Here is a 19260-nt window from a genome sequence, read left to right as displayed (position 1 = left end):
TTTGTGCTAGTCATCCTCTAGCCTAGCCCTGAATGATACAGCACTGCAGTTAAACTGCTATAAACTTGCATTGATGATCACAAAAGACTCAAGCTAGCTGCAGAACTACCAGGTGGCTGAAGACGCTCTCCCCTCCATCATCCAGCAGGTCGTTCTCCTGTAGGATGCAGGTAGGCAGCTTATCCCTCTGAGACTCAGGCCGAGAAACTCCCTCCTTTACCTCGCACCACTCAGTAAGAGACGTCTGCTGCCTCTCCTCTGAGACACACACACACACACACACACACACACACACACAAAATCAGATATACTGCTTATGAAGGAGAGCGAAGCTGCATGATGCTAACGCATGTATTCAATTCTCTTACTGGCCTCTCTTACAGTATTAGGTTACGTTCACATTTCCAGGCTGAAGTGGCCCAAATCAGATTTTTCACCCTGATGTGACTCAGATCTGGTGTTTTCAGGGCTGTGTGGACGCAAATCTGATCTTTTCAAATCCGACCTGAGCCACTTTCATATGTGGTCCTAGATCACCCCTGCCCCCCCCCGATACGACGTGTACTGTGAAAATGTCTTTGCGAGATTATGTTTATGCTATTTCTCCCCAACTTGCAATCAGTCTAGATTTGAAGGTACTGACAGTCCAATACAAGGAAAGCAGACAAGTTTCGATAAGCACAGGACTGAGAAACCTCGCTCACCTTTTTGCATCTCCTTCTTATATTTCATCATGTCTTTGCTCATGTAGCCTGTGGTCCGCAAGATGTCCTCCAGAAAGAGCTGTTTGACTTCAAACGGCCGTCCTTTGACTTGAACATAAGGCATAAATTAAACTTGCTTCCTGATTCCTCGTAAACCAGATGTGTTACACGTTTGTTTATCACTGCTCTTCTTTGTACTCACTGTAAATGACAGGGCATTTGCCAAAGTATCTGATGAAAAGGTCCACATCTAAGGCAGCGCTGGACAGGATGAGCTTCAGAGAGGGCATTTTTTGCAGCAAGTCCCGCATCTTGGTGAGGAGAAAATCCGTCAGGCCGTCCCGCTCGTGGACTTCGTCCTGCAAGGAGCAAAGCCAAGGAAACAGCTGGTCAGAAAAAGGAGCAGTGTCAGCGAAGGTAATACAGGGCCTTGTGCAATCACCTCTTTCAGAATGTACTGCATAGTGAAAATCATAGTGATCATTCAGAATCAGCTTAAAGGCTTTTTAAACTAGAAATGCAGTATAATAAATTACCTGTATCTAATTTTAACACAGTACTTTTAAAACATTTTAAATTTAATGATTCAGTAACTGCATGAAATTAATGTACTTTTTTTTTTTTTTTGGTATAAAAGCTCCCCTCAGGCGTAACATCATGACCACCTCCTTGTTTCTGCGCTCACTGTCCACTTTATCAGCTCCACTTACTGTATAGCTGCACTCTGTAGTTCTACAGTTACAGACTGTAGTCCATCTGTTTCTCTGATACTCTGTTACCCTGTTCTTCAGTGGTCAGGACCCCCATGGACCCTCACAGAGCAGGTAATATTTGGGTGATGGATCATTCTCAGCACCGGTGGTGTAGTAGTGTGTGTTGTGCTGGTCTGAGTGGATCAGACACAGCAGTGCTGCTGGAGTTTTTAAACACCTCAGTGTCACTGCTGGACTGAAAAATACCCAGCCAACAGCGTCCTGTGACCAACGATGAAGGACTAGAGGATGACCGACACAAACTGTGGTCCACTGAGGTTAATAAAACACGTACTTACCACAATGACGTGCGTGACAGCGGAGAGGGTGGCATCTCCAGCCATCAGGGTTCTGAGCAGCACTCCACTTGTGCAGAACGTAAGCAAGGTTTTGGGAGAAACCCTACAAAACAAATCAGATTAGGACTGTGTAAAAGTCTTTACCCATTACATTATGAGATTCAAACCGGCTCGGACCTTCTCCCACACGTTCGCCCGGGCACAGTTTTACTCATGATTAACGTTCTCTAAATAACAAGCTTTCTGTACTTATTTAACATGTCAGCCAAGGTGCGGACTAATCATGTAATCAGCCTGGAGTTATTTGATGAAGCTCAGGAACATATACGGTGTCTGTAAGATAATCCTAAATCTTTTCTGAATGTTTATTGAGGAGTAGGGGGCAAGCGACAAACAGCGACAAACACAAATTTCAGTGTTTTCTCAATTAAATAATTCCACTAACCATTGCATTACCAGTGTATTAAGTTTATTACGATTTCAATGTGGTACTTTTCTTCATAATAAGCATAAAAGCAAATTATATGCTGATGTCTTGGTTACTAGCTGTCTAAATTTCTCGTTTCACCTTAACTCTGGTGCCTCAGGCGAAAAACCTCAAGTCTGGTGCCTCAGGCGAAAAACCTCAAGTCTGGTGCCTCAGGCGAAAAACCTCAAGCCTGGTGCCTCGGGGGAAAATTCTAATGAGAACGAGAAGCTGGAGAATCTCTGACTTCAGCTTCATATCACTGAAGAATTAGTGGGGGGTGATAATAAATAACTGCCCCCCTCTTTGAAGGCATCTGATCTCTAAATGTAACTAAAGCCCAGCAGTGAGGAGCTGAACTTTACCCTCCTCTGCTGTCCCTGCAGAGGGTCCGGGTCACCTAGAGAGCGGAGCTAGTAGCTGTTAATGAAGTGATGCTCTTTAATTTGATGGTTGTCCCATTTCATATGGGAAGATCTCAACCACTACCCCTTGTGACTTAGTTCCAAGAGGCAAGGTGACACTTGAAAACAAGGGGTAGAGGTAAAAATAAGAAATGGGACTGGGCCAAAAGCAAGCATGTACAAAGCGTGGGATGATGAGCAGTAGTCAAAATGCTCATGGCAAAATCTGTAAGGGCAGTCTTTAAAGGGGAGGTGAAGATTAGTTCCATGCCTATGGCACAAATAAGTCAGAGAAAGCAACGTACATGCAGTACTATATGCATTAAGTGCAGCGCTTTATCTGAATAACAGATGTCTTTCAGTAATCCCTTAGCTGTATTACACTAAAGAGACTAAAGAGATATATGGTGCTGACCTGGTGCTTCCACCAACCCGAGGAATCCACTGCAACAGCAGTTACTGACAGCATAAATTACTAATATTTACTAAACTCCAGCAGAATATGACGCTTAAACATGTAAGCGAGTGAGCAGGAGACACAGTTGGCTCCATTTTTGCTGACGCACATGTACCACAGAGTTGTCTATACATGGTTCAGTGCTGCTTTTAACTAGTTTGCATGATAAAAATAGTTTTCATTTGCCTCAGTTGGTCCTTATGATTAAACATGGCTTTATTTGCATGGCATTGCGTCCATCCCCTGGGCCCTGATGTCGGCTGCAAGAGTCGGCCCGAAGGGGGAGCCCGAGCTGCCGAGCAGAAAAGGAACAGGAAGGGAGTTGAGCAGCCTTTAGTTTGAAGCCACTGAAAAGTGGCCAGCGTAGGTTTTGGGCTGTTTTTGGTTGATTGGTGTGCAATAAAAGTGAAATGCCTGCTGCAAACCTGAACCCTGCCTCCAGCGTCCTTCCCGAGCCCGGGGGAGTGCACGACGTGCTCAACTCTGCTTTTCCCAAAATAAAATACTTAAAAAGGGGAATTTTACACAGATCAGGATTTACAGTCTAGTTAGGTCAGGCAGAGTTAGTATCGATTTCAGCAGATCCTTAAAAACTGCTAACAATATCAGAAAGGAAGAAGTGCATCTCTAGTACTCTCTCAGAAAAAAAGGTCAGAAACGGTCACTGGGGTGGTTCCCTCAAGGGTCCATCTCAGTACCTCTAGTCAGGGAACATAACTGAACCATAATCCACTGAGATGTACTGACTCCACACACCCCGCCTCGCCTCGCCTCGCCTCCAGGCTTTTATTCTACTGCTCTGTTTCAAAACATTCGGTTATGAAAAGGAACAAATACCAACTTTTCACCTGGAGAACCTGATTTAAAGTGCACAACTGGACTTTAAACCCACTGCTGTACCTTTGAGGGAACATTTACATTGTTTGCATCTTGATGAACGTAAAACGTACCAGCACAGAACCTTCATTTCTAACAGCGTAGGAGTGTAAATATTTGATGGCACTAAGATTTGTTTCGATTATTAGAATCCAGTAGAAAATGATTTAATGCATCATGAAACTGCAGATTTCACCACAGATTCTACCTGCTCTCCAGGCGGATCTGGTAGCCAATAGTCTGGCCAACGCTTTCTCCTCTCTCTGTAGCCACACGCTCCGCCACAGCAATAGCAGCCAACCTTCTGGGCTGTGTGCAGAAAATTCGGCACGGTATGCCTTTCTTGCAGCAGTCGTCCAGCAAGAACTGTGGGATCTAGAAAACAGAAGCGAGACAGATTAAGTTTGGCTGTACAGTATCTTATAAAACTCTGATCATATGATCTAAAGATATAACAAAAACTAAGCCACACCCATATTTCAACAGGAGGCTATTTTCTGATAAAATGAAAAATGTGGCTGACAATGACAACTACTGATAGATTATACTATTATTAATGCTGTTCACACTATTCAAACTTTAAAACCTAAAAATATTTTGTTTTTTTATTTATTGATGTGTTTTTTAAAGCAAAACTGTTTTCTGACTGAAGCAATAAAACTGTATCCCATGTGTCAAGCACAAGGCCCACGAGGCAAAGTCAGGCCCATGACAGAGTGCCATCAGGCCTATTTTAATTTTCTATTCTTAGTAGCCAGTTTCACCCTGACATCCACTAAAGTCCCCAGTATGCACCGCAACATAGTGTGGGTTCTTCCCCTCTTTCCCCAACAACAATCTGTGGGCCAGCGGTTACACAAAAAGATGAGATGTCTGGAGTCTAGTTCAAGCAAATAGGATAGATTTAAAAGAACCACCTAAAACTATTTTTATATAGCTATTTTTAAGTATTTTTAAGTATTAAATGCCCATTTTGCTGTTGTAGTTTTGGCAGATTTTGAATAAACAATGGCCCATGGCAAAATGTTAAGTAAAAATTAAATAAACGCACAGCTGGCCCACAGATGTGCCGAGATTTTTGAATACGGCCCTTTCAGTGGGTGAGTGACACCCCTGCCGAAGAGGAATGAGCAGTGTGTTAATCGTTACAGGTTAGATTAGGCTAAAAACAATAAGGGAGCTTGATGAAGAAGCAACGCAGTGCACTTTAAGCCTCACCTGGGTGGTTTTGCCTGAGCCCGTCTCGCCCACTACCAGCACCACCTGGTTTTCCTTGATGGTTGCCACTACCTCCTCATGGCGCTCAAAGACAGGCAGAGCCTGACAAAAGCATTCCAGTTCGGATGGTTCTCTCTTCTGAGGCACTTGAGGAATACCATTATTCAGCCTGCCGCTGGTTCTGTTCTTGTCTCGCATGCTATCTGAAGGGGAATAACAAAAATGGCTGGATATGTTTTACTTGGGTAGGCAATTTAATTCATTATTAGTGAGATCTGTGATTTTAATCCAGTATGAATCTGCAGTGTGTGTAGTTTTACAGTCTGACTGTAATAATTGTGGAGTGATTTTAATCCAGTATGAATCTGCAGTGTGTAGTTTTACAGTCTGACTGTAATAATTGTGGAGTGATTTTAATCCAGTATGAATCTGCAGTGTGTAGTTTTACAGTCTGACTGTAATAACTGTGGAGTGATTTTAATCCAGTATGAATCTGCAGTGTGTGTAGTTTTACAGTCTGATGGTAATAATTGTGGAGTGATTTTAATCCAGTATGAATCTGCAGTGTGTGTAGTTTTACAGTCTGATGGTAATAATTGTGGAGTGATTTTAATCCAGTATGAATCTGCAGCGTGTAGTTTTACAGTCTGACGGTAATAATTGTGGAGTGATTTTAATCCAGTATGAATCTGCAGTGTGTGTAGTTTTACAGTCTGACGGTAATAATTGTGGAGTGATTTTAATCCAGTATGAATCTGCAGTGTGTGTAGTTTTACAGTCTGATGGTAATAATTGTGGAGTGATTTTAATCCAGTATGAATCTGCAGCGTGTAGTTTTACAGTCTGACGGTAATAATTGTGGAGTGATTTTAATCCAGTATGAATCTGCAGTGTGTGTAGTTTTACAGTCTGACGGTAATAATTGTGGAGTGATTTTAATCCAGTATGAATCTGCAGTGTGTGTTGTTTTACAGTCTGACGGTAATAATTGTGGAGTGATTTTAATCCAGTATGAATCTGCAGTGTGTAGTTTTACAGTCTGACGGTAATAATTGTGGAGTGATTTTAATCCAGTATGAATCTGCAGTGTGTAGTTTTACAGTCTGAATGTAATAATTGTGGAATGATTTTAATCCAGTATGAATCTGCAGTGTGTGTTGTTTTACAGTCTGACGGTAATAATTGTGGAGTGATTTTAATCCAGTATGAATCTGCAGTGTGTAGTTTTACAGTCTGACGGTAATAATTGTGGAGTGATTTTAATCCAGTATGAATCTGCAGTGTGTGTAGTTTTACAGTCTGACTGTAATAATTGTGGAGTGATTTTAATCCAGTATGAATCTGCAGTGTGTAGTTTTACAGTCTGACTGTAATAATTGTGGAGTGATTTTAATCCAGTATGAATCTGCAGTGTGTGTAGTTTTACAGTCTGACGGTAATAATTGTGGAGTGATTTTAACCCGGTATGAATCTGCAGTGTGTGTTGTTTTACAGTCTGACTGTAATAATTGTGGAGTGATTTTAATCCAGTATGAATCTGCAGCGCGTGTAGTTTTACAGTCTGACTGTAATAACTGGAGCGATTTTAATCCAGTATGAATCTGCAGCGCGTGTAGTGTTTTACACTGGAATGGTCTCCTCTAAATGGATGCTCCCTCAGTAACAGTAGTTTTATTACGGTTGTGTGGTGTCTTGTTATTGTCATTGAATGTTTTCTGTGATGAAATCCTGGTACAGGTATTAATTTCAATCCAGGCTATGTCTGGGAATTCTGAGGGAATTACACAGATGCTTTATTTTGTACAAATCAGGCAGTGAAGTCCCTGACAAATGAGAAATGCCCTGGTAAAAGCAATCCAGCTCAAAAAGGCATTACTCTGGACAAAAGCTCGACACAGACCGATCAATACCACACTACAGAGCTGAAATAACGCACTATCCCCTCATACCAGACCCCAAAAAAACAAAACAAGAGGAAAAAGGTGCTCACCGCCAGCTTCTAATGAAACAGACAATCCCCTCTGAGTGTGTGGAAGCAGTTCAGCGAGTTCTTTACTGGTGAATGGAAACCTCTGCTGCAGGCTTTGCACCACATGCTTGGAGCGAGCAGCGAAGTTAAACGTCATAATGGACTGAGCCGCCTCGGAGCCATCCTTCTTCCGTATAGTGAGAACCCGCTTTGATCCTTTACTGTAATGACATAGTACGTGTGCATAATTCATATTCTTTTGTATGAGAGTGACAAAAATAGAACATCAGTCATGAAACAACACAAATGGACACAAATGAATAAAATAAGAACGAATGGCATTCAGTTACTCGCTACCACACAGCTTAGGCACTTACTATACACTGGTTGTTGTTGCAAACAAGCTTTCTATAACTGGTCCAAATCTGTCTTCCATGTACAGGGAGATTCACTCGAAAGAGGCCCTGAACATTCTGTTGTAACTCCCGTTAAGATGAAGCAATCTGAACCTAAATAAATAAATAAGTGACTGAGCTCCATCCAACACAGAACTGCTTATCCAGCGTCTTTACCTGGCCTCACGAATGCTCTAGTGGCTGAATGCAAACAAATCCTCACAGCAATGATCCAACATCTAGTGTAAAGCATTCCCTGAAAGGCAGAATCAGCAGCGAACTCCCTATTCATACCCTTCACTCCAGAAGAATCGCTGGACATACACGATCAGTTCTCTAGACAGAGTTTAAGACTAGTCTCGGACTACACAGCATAACAATGGAATGCAGAACTGTTCACAGTGACGGTGATAGGAACCAGACGTCCACCTCTAAAAGCTTCCTCACAGAACATGGAAAAGTATGTGTGGTCGACTGCATTACGCACGATGCTGGAAGTGATCTCCGTTTTCTGCCAGACGCATGAAGGGGCCGTGGCAACGGCTGTCCGGCGCCTACCTCACCGCTCCAACTCGGGGGCATCGTGGCTTGTTCGAAGCTCCATATACTGAGGAGCTCATTGCACGTTGTTCCGCTCCGACTGCTTCGCCCTAGTGAGAGTTATTACAGAATAACCGGGGCCTCTTTCGAGTGAATCGCCATGTAGTTGTTCAGTGCTCTACAAGCACTGATAGTACTCATCTGACATGATCTAGCACTATTAATGAAAACAGAGCAAAAAAAAAAGTTGTTTTTTTTTACACCTACCCTCTGCTTTTTGAAATGTAGCCCAAGGACTGAGCAAGGCGGTGTATAAAAGCTCTCTCTGTGCTGGTTAGTGAAGAAGGAAACTCCATTTCTGTTAGAAAGAAAGCTGAGTGATGACTGGTGTAATCAGCAGGCAACTGGAAGAGCGCAAAAGTCAGGTTCGGTTTAAAGGTGTAGCTATTTGGGTATGCAGTACCCCCCAAAAATGAATTAATTAAATAAATAAATTATTATTAATAATAATAATAATAAATAATGTCGCTGACATGCTTGGTCCTTTTCCAAGTGACTTCTGTGGAAACCACAATCATTAATCAAAGCTTGGCATCCAGGTGCATCTTACCAGAGCAAAGTTGGCAGGGAGGGGAAATTTACATACACATTTGGAGACACGAGGTTGAGCTCTGACAGCAGCGATATACTATTCCTTATATATATTATAATTAGAGTAAGATTTTATGCGTTAAAATTTACTGTTAAATTCCATCGGGCCTAAAAACGTGTGCATGGTTCTGGCCTTACTTCTGTAGCGCACACTTATACGCACCTTTCTGTTCGCTGTACTGGAACCTCTGGAGAGCCAAGTTCACTGCAATTTTAACCTCTTCATCAATCCTGATGTCTTTCAGTCCTCTTGCTTTCAGTGAACTCAACGGCTTAGAGGTCATGCTGGCTTTCTGGGAGCCAGTGTTCGGTCGGGACATGTTGCCTTCTAAGGGAGAAGGAGAAGAGAAAGAAGTTTCACAGCTACAATTTAAACCACAGCAGCTTTCTAATTAAAAGAAAGAGGCTCTGTTATGCCAGATGGCTGCAGCTTGATGCCACAAGACACCGAATGGCAAAAAGGCGTGACTGAGCTCCATCCAATGCATTCAGGAAGAAATGAGCCAGAACTGATTATCCAGCATCTGTACCTGGCCTCACTATTGCGCTTGTGGCTGAATGCAAACACATCCTCACAGCAAATGTTCCAACATCTCGTGTAAAGCCTTCCCTGAACAGCAGAGTCAGCAGAGAACTCCCTATTCATACCCTTCACTGCAGAAGAACCGCTGGACAACACATGATCAGCTCCCTAGACAGAGTTTAAGACTAGTCTTGCACTACACAGCATAACAAAGGGGAACTCCACCACTTTTCCAAAATTTCGACATGATTAAATGGTTAAGACGATAACATGGTCATTCAGAGTGGCTTGGTGTGAAATGCCCTGCTCTAGAGAAACCACAGAGTCAGAACTGTCCACAGTGGTGGTGATAGGAACCAGACGTCCACCTCTAAAACCTCCCTCAGGTTTAATTTATAATTACACCACTCACAAAAAGTCGGGGATATTTGGCTTTCGGGTGAAATTTCAGGACGAACCTAAAACGCACTCTAACCTTTTCAGGTGAGCTTAATGTGACCTCTAAACTTCTGAATGCGCATGTCCAGCTGTTCAGTGTTTCAGTAGTTTCTGCACAACTTGCTGTTCTCTAACAAGGAGCTTAATGAGGGTGGTGGTGGTGGTGGTGTTACAGTGTGGTGTCCAGTCAGTACAGAACTGCCCTACACTTTGTGAGCGGTACAGTGACCCAGTGGCCCAAACTACTGAATAACATCACTAATCCAGTCACTGCGCCTCTGCACGAACAACACAGGCCTCATTTCATCTCCATGGACGACGACGCTCCAGCTCATCGAGGTCGCATCCTTAGGGAACGGCTGCTGGAGACCGGGGCACCTCAAATGGAGCGGCCTGCACTTTCTCCAGACCTCAATCCCATAGAAAACCTATGGGATCAGCCGAGTCGCCGTGTAGAGGCTCGTAACTCTGTACCCCAGAACCTCGGTGACCCGAGGGCCGCCCTTCAAGAAGAGCGGGACGCCGCGCCTCAGCAGACGACGAGTCGACCGGTGAACAGATGAGACGTCGCTGTGAAGCTGTAGTTGATGCTCGAGGGCGATTGGTGAGTTATTGAGACACTGAGACTGTTTGTTGGGGTGAGTTAAACCCACCACTGCTGTCGGCTTTTGTTTCAGTTGCTGTTTGAGACGAGGAAAGAAAACACCACCGTGCTTCTACCTGAACGCCCTGCTTCCACGATATAACATCACTGCAGCGTGATCTTCTCACCTTTTCCATAAACTTCACCTGAAAGCCAAATATCCTGAACTTTTTGAGAGGGGGGGGTATTTTATTTACTATTCATTAAGGCAGATCTGCCTCTCCATACCTCCAGCCCTGTGCAGGTAGCCTGTAAGTGAGAGCTGGAGCTGAAGTCAGGTGATGAAGCTCCTCCTGACCAAACCGAAAGTCTGACGAGAGAAGGAAACGAAACTTAAACAAAGCCGAGATAAGCAGAAAACGGCCTCGGCATCCTTCACAGCGCATTGTGTAACATCCAGTAACCTAAATCTTCTCATAGAGTAACGATACAAACAACACCCAACCCAACCGTCACGACACGCCGGCTCGGTTCAGCCCAGTCCAGTCCCTCCACCTGACAGCAGACCAGCCAGCCAAACGCCAGCTCGCTTACCTCAGAAGACTTTTAGCGAAACACGAGAGAAAGTAAATTGATTTTTTGTCACGGTATTTACCTAAAAATAGCTGGTAAGCTGATGTTTCAGACTGCGCAAACCAGTCTGGGTTAGCTACGTTAGGTTAGCGCGAAGCTGGCGTCGAACTTCCCCGTTCCACCTTAAATGGCGCGGCTGTTATTACTACAACCCCCCCCCAGAGGCGCCAGAATGTAGTAGCCATTTAAGGTGGACCGGCAAAATTCGAAAAACACTTCGAAGCAACTTCTGTAGCTAAAGCTAGCGACGTTACTGAGCCAACTAACAGCGACCTGGTCAGGGAGTTCGGCAGCAGAAACGAGTTTTACAGTTTCACAAGAAAACGTGAAAAAACTTCACGCCCCCCTTTTAATTCTAGCTGCCGCTAGCCCGCTGGCTAACGCTAACTCGCCGTTCATACACAATGCTGCCAAGCTAGCGAAGCTCGTAGCGTAGCTTTTATTTTGTCCGTTAGTTGTAAAGATAAAGCAGCACCTCCTGCAGAGTCGGGGGCATTTCGGGCACTATAAACGCATCGGACTTGGACAGAGACTGGTTTACTTACTGTCTGTTGTCTGCGCTGTGTGCACACAGGGAACTTTTAACCGGCTTTGCGCCGCCTGCGCTGCTCTTTACAGGCTGAATGAGTGGCTGCGTCCCAAACCGCGCACCGCTGTGAGTGCACTTGTGTGTAATGGAACACCTGTGTTGAAAATGAGTACGGAGCCAGTGGTGGACAGTAACTGAGTAACTGAGTAAATGTAATTCATTACTGTACTTAAGTATTGTTTGGTGTATCTGTACTTTACTTAAGTATTTCCATTCTGGGCGAACGAAAGAAGCGCAAAGCCAGAGCACCAATCAGGGCCCAGCGGGCACTTTGTTGTGGCCACGCTTTACTACGCCGTGGCCACAACTTAATCATCTCATTCCCACGCCTTACTAAGTAGCGGCCATGCATTATTTTTTATTTATACAGAATGTCACCAGCAGGGCTCTGTAGGATTCAGGGCCACGACTTAGTTATCTCATTCCCACGTCTTGCGAAGTTGTGGCCAGGCATTGGGATCTCATTCCCACGCCATACTAAGCTGTGGCCAGGCCCTGGGATATCGTTTACAAGTATTAATAACGTGTGGCCACACATTATTTTTATTTAGACGGAATGTCGTCATCAGGGCTTCGTAATTTACAGAGCCCTGCTGGTGACATCCTGTATAAATAAAAATAAAGCGTGGCCATGATTTAGTAAGGTGTGGGAACAAGATACTAATACGTAGCCATGACTTAGTAAAGCATGGGAATGAGATACTAATGAATAGCCATGACTTAATAAAGTGTGGGAAGGAGATCATGCCTTATTAAGCTGTGATCATGGCTAAATTCAGTCCCAAGCCTTACGAAGATGTGGCCACGCTTTAGAATCTCATTTGATGATTCAGTAATAATCCCCTCAGGGGTGGACATGTGTGGTGCATGAGTGAAGGTTTAGTGTTGGTGTTGTCCTGGACTCCTGCTCTGGGCACTGTGGGAGCAGCAGTGGACTGAAGCCGGTGATGAAAGACAGAAAAAGATGAGAATTTTCAGAACTTCATTGAAAATACAGGCATTTGAGATTCAGCCATTGAGCAGCATTTAATATGCAGCCAAAGCAAGCATTACTTTTTAAACCCATTTTTATTGAGAAACTCCATGTACATTACATGCCTCACTACTGTTGCCCCTCCTGAGAGTATTTCACCATCAATATTGTATCCTAGAATATCTAATAATAATAATAATAATAATAATAATATAATAATAATATAGAATCCAAAGTTTTTCCTTACAAGTGTAATAATAAAAACAATAATAAAAATCACACAGTTGAATTCTCTTTCAGTCCTGAAATACAGCACTGAACACGAAGATGAGGAAAATGAGCGTTTTTAGGCAAGTTTAGCCTTTTAAAGGAAATAAATCATTGTTACCCCATGTGTGGTGTTGATGTGTTTGTTACTCTGTGGACTGGTGGACCCACCACATTATTGTTTTATCAATACAGCCATGACAATTTATGTAAAAATACCAGATGTTTAAAGTATCACAAGTGTCCAGCGTAGGGTTCTACTTTAGCAGCTGTAGCCAGTCAGCAGCCTGTCTGTCTGTTTTGATCTTCCACATGCATTTGTTGTGTTCATCCTCCCAGTTCGGCCCCCTTGTTCAGACCCTGCCCCTGATTGTTCCCACCTGTGTTTCAACCTTGTATTTAAGCCCTGTGTTTGCCCCTTGTGGTTGTTGGTCTTTGTGCTGGATGTACTGTTTTCTGTGTTCTAGTCTGTTTCGCTGTTTGTTATGTCTGTTCCCTGATCTGTTTGTGTTGGCTCCTTGTCCCTGGACTGTCTAGACCCTGATTTTGGATTTGCCTGTAATAAATCTCACTTTTCTCAGCACGTGCGTCCACCTCCACATCGCTCCTCGTTACACTGTCCATGCTGTCCACCCTCTCATATGCACACACGCACAGTGGTGGACAGTAACTGAGTAACTGAGTAAATGTAATTGGTTTCTGTACTTTAGTATTTTTGGTGTATCTGTACTGAAGTTTCTCCGTTCTGGGCGACTTTTTCCTTTCACTCCACTACATTTCAGAGTCTAATATCCGACTTTTTCCTCCTACATTTTGAGAAATCTGTCGTTCCTTTTGGTTTCTGTGTGTATAAAAACGTCACATGTCAAAACGAAAGAAGCGCAAAGCCAGAGCACCAATCAGGGCCCAGCGGTCACTTTGTTTAGAGCTGGTTTTGACCTGTTGGTCATACCGACCCAGTGCAGCACGCGGTTCAACGTCAGCGCAGCAGCGTAAAACTTTGGGAGAGTCTGTTCAACATAAATGATGAACTAACCTAACTTTGTGTAAATAGAGCTCAATATAGAAATATGTCCACATATGCAGTCGAGACTGACGCGGCTTTTTTCTGAATTTCTACAAACACCATTTCATTTTATAGTAAATGAGTTTGGGCTGGTTTATGTTTATGAACAGACGCCTACAGATCAACATAGTAAAGGAGCTCATCTGTGATCCTGAGTTTAAAGCCAGTTTTTATTCAACTTAAACTTTAAGTTGCATTAAGTTAATTACTCTTTTAGTACTTTTACTTTTGATACTTAAGTACTTGAGTCCTTTAGTACTTTTACTCAAGTGGAGGTCTAAAGGGAGGAACTTCTACTTTTACTGGAGGAATATTTTACCTTGGGTGTCTCGAATTTTAACTCAGGTACATGATTTGTGTACTTTGTCCACCACTGCACACACACACACACACACACACACACACACACTAACAGCAGGCCATGTAGGAGGAGAACAGAGTGAAGGACACAGCACCTCCACACTTTTACCCCCCGCAGGTTCAGCCCAGCACCACGTGTAGTATGTGTGGGGGGTGAACAGAGTGAAGCTCTGAAAAGGGGTTATTTTATATGTTCTACACAGAAAATGAGCGAAGACCAAGAATCTGAGGTTGAAATAATAATAAATCACATCATTATTTCTTTTGCTGAACATTGAAAATGAGTCCCACAGACCTGAAAACCACACACGGGTAAAAATTTGTATGTTAGTCAGAGGGTCGAAACATTTCCCATCTCTTGTTTCTCAGTCTCCATGAAGCACATTTTTCCACTCGTCCTGCCCACGAAGACTGAAAGGCACCCTCTTCTGTCTTCTCCACTTCGCTCTCCGATTCTTAAACCACACCTAAAAGCACAAATATCGATTATATACATCATTCCAATCAGGGTTCAATCACTGATATGAAAAGGAAACAAGCCACAAACTTCACATCCATAATAAAGTAATTCAAAGTGTTGCGGTCATTAAACGTCCGCTTTGTGTTCACGCTCAAAACAGCCGTTACGAACAAGTTCTTCATTTTTCAGGAGATTTTTCTGAGAAGATCAGAAGATGATCCACTCGCATAAGAAAGGAGAAAGTCAAAGGAAAATAAACAGGAGTTTTAAAAAATGATTAAAAGCTACAGAGAAGATTGAAGCTCCTAACAACCACCTGGGAGACCTGGTCGACACCAAAACTGTCCCCATCAGATAAACAGCTCTTAAAGCTTTGATCTCTGAGAGAGAGAGGAGAAGATCAAGTGGCTTCAGATCTGAAAATATCCACAGGTGTTTCTGTCCATCCTTCCACTGTGAGAAGACCACTCAGCGCTGTGGGTCTGAAAGGACGTGTAGCTGATCAAGAAGAACCTCACTGAGAAAAGGAGACGGACACATCAAAGAAAGAAGCTGGACGATGGACCGACCACCAGAGTCCAGACCTCAGCACCACTGAATGGGTTTGATTACTTCAGAAAATCATCCACCAGCTTCTCAGACTGAACTTTGGAGGTGTGGAAAAACATTCCTGCAGATTTCTTTGAAAACCTGAAAAGACTGGAAGCTGTGATAAATGTAAATGGTGGACACACTAAATTAAAAAAATATATACAGTCTAGTTGTTTGGAATTTTCTGTTAAATTCAGCCCCATTTCCAAAAAAGTTGGGACACTGTGCAGAGTGTAAATAAAAATAGGATGCAATGATGTGCAAATCATGTAAACCTTTTTCTCTTAAAGGAAAATACTACAAAAACAACATATTTTATTGTTTTTTGAAAAATGTGTGCCCATTTTGAATTTGATTCCAATAACACGCTCCAAAAAAGTTGGGACGGGGCCATGCTTACCACTGTATTTCATCACCTCTTCTTTTAACAGCAGTGTAAACTGAGGAGACCAACTCCAGGATTGAAACTGAAATATTTTCCCAATTCTTGTTTGATTCAGGATTTGAGCTGCTCAAAGAGTCCTCAGGGTCTCTTTTGTCCCATTTTTCATTTCATAATGCATCAAATGTTGTCAGGTCTGGACTGCAGACAGGCCAGTTTAGTGCCGGACTCTTTTAATACGGAGCAATGCTGCTGTAATACGTGCAGAATGTGGTCTGACATTGTCTTGCTGAAATAATCAAGGCCTTCCCTGAAAAAGACGTCATCTGGATGGCAGCATGTTGCCAAAACATGTTTATATCATTCAGTATTAATGCCGCCTTCACAGATGAGCACGTCACCCATGCCATGAGCACTAATGACCCCCTAAACCATCATGAATGCTGGCTTTTGAACTGTCCACTGATAACAAGCTGAGTGGTCTTCAGCCTAGAGGACACAGTGTCCATGATTTCCACAAAGAATTTCAAATGTTGATACATCCAACCACAGGACACTTCTCCACTTCCCCTCAGCCCATTTTTAATGAGCTTGGGCCCAGAGAAGGTGGCAGTGTTTCTGGGTCCTGTTTACTTACAGTTTCTTCTTTGCATTTTAGAGTTTTAACCTGCATTTGTGGATGCAGTGTTGAACTGTTTTCACAGACAGTGGTTTTCAGAAGTGTTGGGTTTTAATGCAGTGCAGCCTGAGGGACCAAAGATCACAGCCAGCAAAATGTTTTTTGCTCTTGTCCCTTACAGACAGAGACTTCTCCATATTCTCAGAATCTTTTCAATTTTATTATGTACCGTAAACGATAAACAGCAGATGTTCTTTACTTTTGTTTTTCAAAAAAACAATAAAATATCTCAGTTTCAACATTTGATATATTGTCTTTGTACTATTTTGAATTAAATATGGGGTTTAAATGATTTTCACATCATTGCATTTTGTTTTTATTTACAATTTTCACAGCTTTTTTGGAAATGGAGTTGTATATGCTTTCTGCTTTTTTCCTGAAAAATGATCAACATGTACGTGATGGAAACGAGGAAAATGAAGGGAGACTTTAGACTCTTTGTCCAAGTACTTTGGAAACTTGGTTCCATGGTTATTTTTAGGAAAATGGTCAGTGAAGTTCGTGTTTATTGTTTAGCTGGTTTTAAAAAAACTGCCAAGTCAGTAATAAATGACTTGATTATTAAGATTGAACCGACTGCAACAGCAATAAAATGAATGTGCCCTCTAACTGAAAAATCGTCCCGTTTGCCGCCGTTACCTCCACCCTCTCTTCCCGCAGGTGTGTTCTCTCAGCCAGCTGTTCGCGTGTATGTATGTCAGGGTATTGGTTCTGCAGAAACAGCTCCTCCAGAGCGTCCAGCTGCTCCTCGGTGAAGATGGTGCGATGGCGACGGATCCTCTTCTGGATCTGACTGAAACTCTCCCTTCTCTGAGCTTCTCCTGCCAGACAGGAATCTGTGAGTGCTCTCCTGTTCCACACCAACTGACAGGCTGAAACCAAGGAGAGCGATACGATGTAATAAACTGCAAGCCACCAAACAAAGAGGCTGCTGGTGTTCTCGGAACAATGGAGTGACCACCCGAGACTCCAGACCCCAACATCACTGATCGTGCTTGGGATTTTGTGGATTGTAAGAAGTAGGAAGTGTAACCAACTTCTACGACTGAGCTTTGGAGGCGTGAATAAATATTCCTGCATTCCTGATTTCTTTGAAAAACTGAAAATGAGCCTCCTGAAAAGAATGGAAGCTGAATTGAAGGTAAAGAGTGGACACACCAAATACTGAACATCTTACTGTTATATTTTGCGGTTGAACATTTTGAACCTCTTTCATTTTATTCTGACTTTATGACACCATAACCCTCTATTGTATGATGTTGCCTCAGGGCAACAAACTCATTTTCCTCACTTTTCAATAACATTACACATATTTTATAGATTATTATAACATAATAATAAGATTATTAAGTTAAGTTACCATTTTGGAGAGATAAGGTTTTCTTCTGACAAGAGTGATACATATAACTACCTACCTACCTACCTGTCTGTCTGTCTGTCTGTCTGTCTGTCTGTATATCTATATTTATACACACACACACACACACACACACACACACACACACACACACATATATATATATATATATGTTTTGTCTAAATACCTCCAGTCATATTTGATTTGCCCTTCATGTATATATATATATATATATATATATATATATATATATATATATATATATATATATACATACATACATACATGCATGTACATATGCATAAATGTATAAATTCTGAATTGCACTGAAATAATTAAATTTTGTGATTTGATGCTTATAAGCCTTTCCTTAAGACTCAAAATAAAATTCATTTACTTTCTTTAAACAGCCGTCCACTGACAGATTATAAGAGCATGACTGAATCGTTAAAATATAAACAAAATCAAGGAAACAAGGCGTCGGACAAGTTGAGCGGAGCTGGCAGCAGGCAGGTGGCGCTTGTATGATCCATGGTTCTAATGCAACAGTGGCAAAAACCTGCGTATTTAAACACACTTTGTTTACATCTCCAAAACTCAAAACCGCAGTGGGGAGAAGATTTAATATAAACTGGTGTTGACTGCTAGTGATAATCAACAACCTCTGCCTCTCCAGTCCGAATCCGTCCAGAACCTTACAGCGTTTTGCCATATATCAGTTTAATTACGAAAACTACTTTCTGATTATTTAAAAAACAGAAGCATCATTTACAGAAATATTTGTGTTGTGCAAAGACTCGCGTCATAACAACACATATATGCAGCCAACTGTGCAGCCAACCAAACAATGACAGTTTGATTTAATGTGTTTTTCGTGGTGGAGGTAGGAACAGGTCATAGGTACATGGAAGGCACCGTCAGTCAAAACAGCGCCTTAGTTTCTCAATTTTGTGTATTTTTATATGTAATTTATAACCATTTTACCATTATTTATAGAATCCACAGTGAACCACTTCACATCAAACCTCTCTGAATGATTTAGTTTACATCTCACTCGTACAATTTTGCAGACATTTGGAAAAATCGGCGAAGTTCCCCTTTAAAAAGGTGGGCTTACGTGTGGTGGGCAGGTAGTCGGCCTGTAGCATCTCTCCGCAGTGCGAGCAGTAGCAGCAGCAGAGGCAGGCGTGCTGCAGAGGCTCTGTGGGATTTGTAGTTGTGGTGGATTCCGGATCCGGGCGCTCTTTGGAGGGTCCCCGAGGGCGCTCGGCCTTGGCGTCATCCCCCCTCTCGAACGTCCCGCTCAGGATGCTGTCGATGCTGAAGGCAAACCCTTTCCTACCTGCTTCTTTCTCCGCAGCGTCCATCCTGCTCCTGTCCTCGTATGCTGACCACCAGCTAGAGCTGTAGCGCCAGACAAGCACACTTTCATATAGAACTGACTCTCTCTCTCTTTCTTTCTCTCTCTCTGCTCCCCCTGCTCGGTGTCAAACCCCCATTTACTCAATAGATTAAAGAAAGGAGACAAAAACATAATCCCCCCATACAGACGCACAGAAAAGTATAAAGTGGCTGAAAAAAATCCCATCTAATCTGGGCAGTTTTGTGAAAGGTGTTAGCGAGAACAG

At 42.7% G+C, this 19260-nt stretch overlaps 2 protein-coding genes across 6 annotated transcripts in view; both read right to left on the bottom strand.

The window, feature by feature from the left end:
• LOC108438697 (3'-5' RNA helicase YTHDC2) overlaps positions 1 to 11553 on the bottom strand; it is a 44582-nt gene extending 33029 nt beyond the window's left edge. For 2 of the 5 annotated variants that reach the window (XM_017716678.2, XM_017716682.2), the window contains exons 1-11: positions 11454 to 11540; positions 10564 to 10645; positions 8895 to 9059; positions 8348 to 8438; positions 7167 to 7366; positions 5177 to 5379; positions 4167 to 4333; positions 1756 to 1858; positions 907 to 1063; positions 705 to 812; positions 110 to 258 (exon numbers count right to left, since the gene is read on the bottom strand). In XM_017716678.2, coding sequence (XP_017572167.1) covers positions 110 to 258; positions 705 to 812; positions 907 to 1063; positions 1756 to 1858; positions 4167 to 4333; positions 5177 to 5379; positions 7167 to 7366; positions 8348 to 8438; positions 8895 to 9051 — 1335 coding nt within the window. In that variant the 5' untranslated portion in view covers positions 9052 to 9059; positions 10564 to 10645; positions 11454 to 11540. Of the gene's footprint in view, positions 1 to 109; positions 259 to 704; positions 813 to 906; positions 1064 to 1755; positions 1859 to 4166; positions 4334 to 5176; positions 5380 to 7166; positions 7367 to 8347; positions 8439 to 8894; positions 9060 to 10563; positions 10646 to 10930; positions 11012 to 11453 lie in introns of those variants that run through there. The other 3 variants (XM_017716680.2, XM_017716679.2, XM_017716681.2) reach the window with 3 other exon arrangements.
• Positions 11554 to 14528: 2975 nt separating this feature from the next.
• On the bottom strand, positions 14529 to 18999 carry LOC108438712 (homeobox protein goosecoid-2). Its single transcript, XM_017716715.1, has 3 exons — positions 18750 to 18999; positions 16915 to 17147; positions 14529 to 14630 (listed from the first exon to the last, which is right to left on the bottom strand). The coding sequence occupies exons 1-3, from the start codon at positions 18997 to 18999 to the stop codon at positions 14529 to 14531; spliced, it is 585 nt and encodes a 194-aa protein (XP_017572204.1).
• Between the last annotated feature and the right edge of the window lie 261 nt (positions 19000 to 19260).

Source organism: Pygocentrus nattereri, chromosome 23 (assembly GCF_015220715.1).
Source record: "Pygocentrus nattereri isolate fPygNat1 chromosome 23, fPygNat1.pri, whole genome shotgun sequence".
NCBI lineage: Eukaryota > Metazoa > Chordata > Actinopteri > Characiformes > Serrasalmidae > Pygocentrus > Pygocentrus nattereri.
The sequence above is the reverse complement of the archived record's forward strand: the minus strand, read 5'-3'. Positions and strand labels throughout refer to the sequence as shown.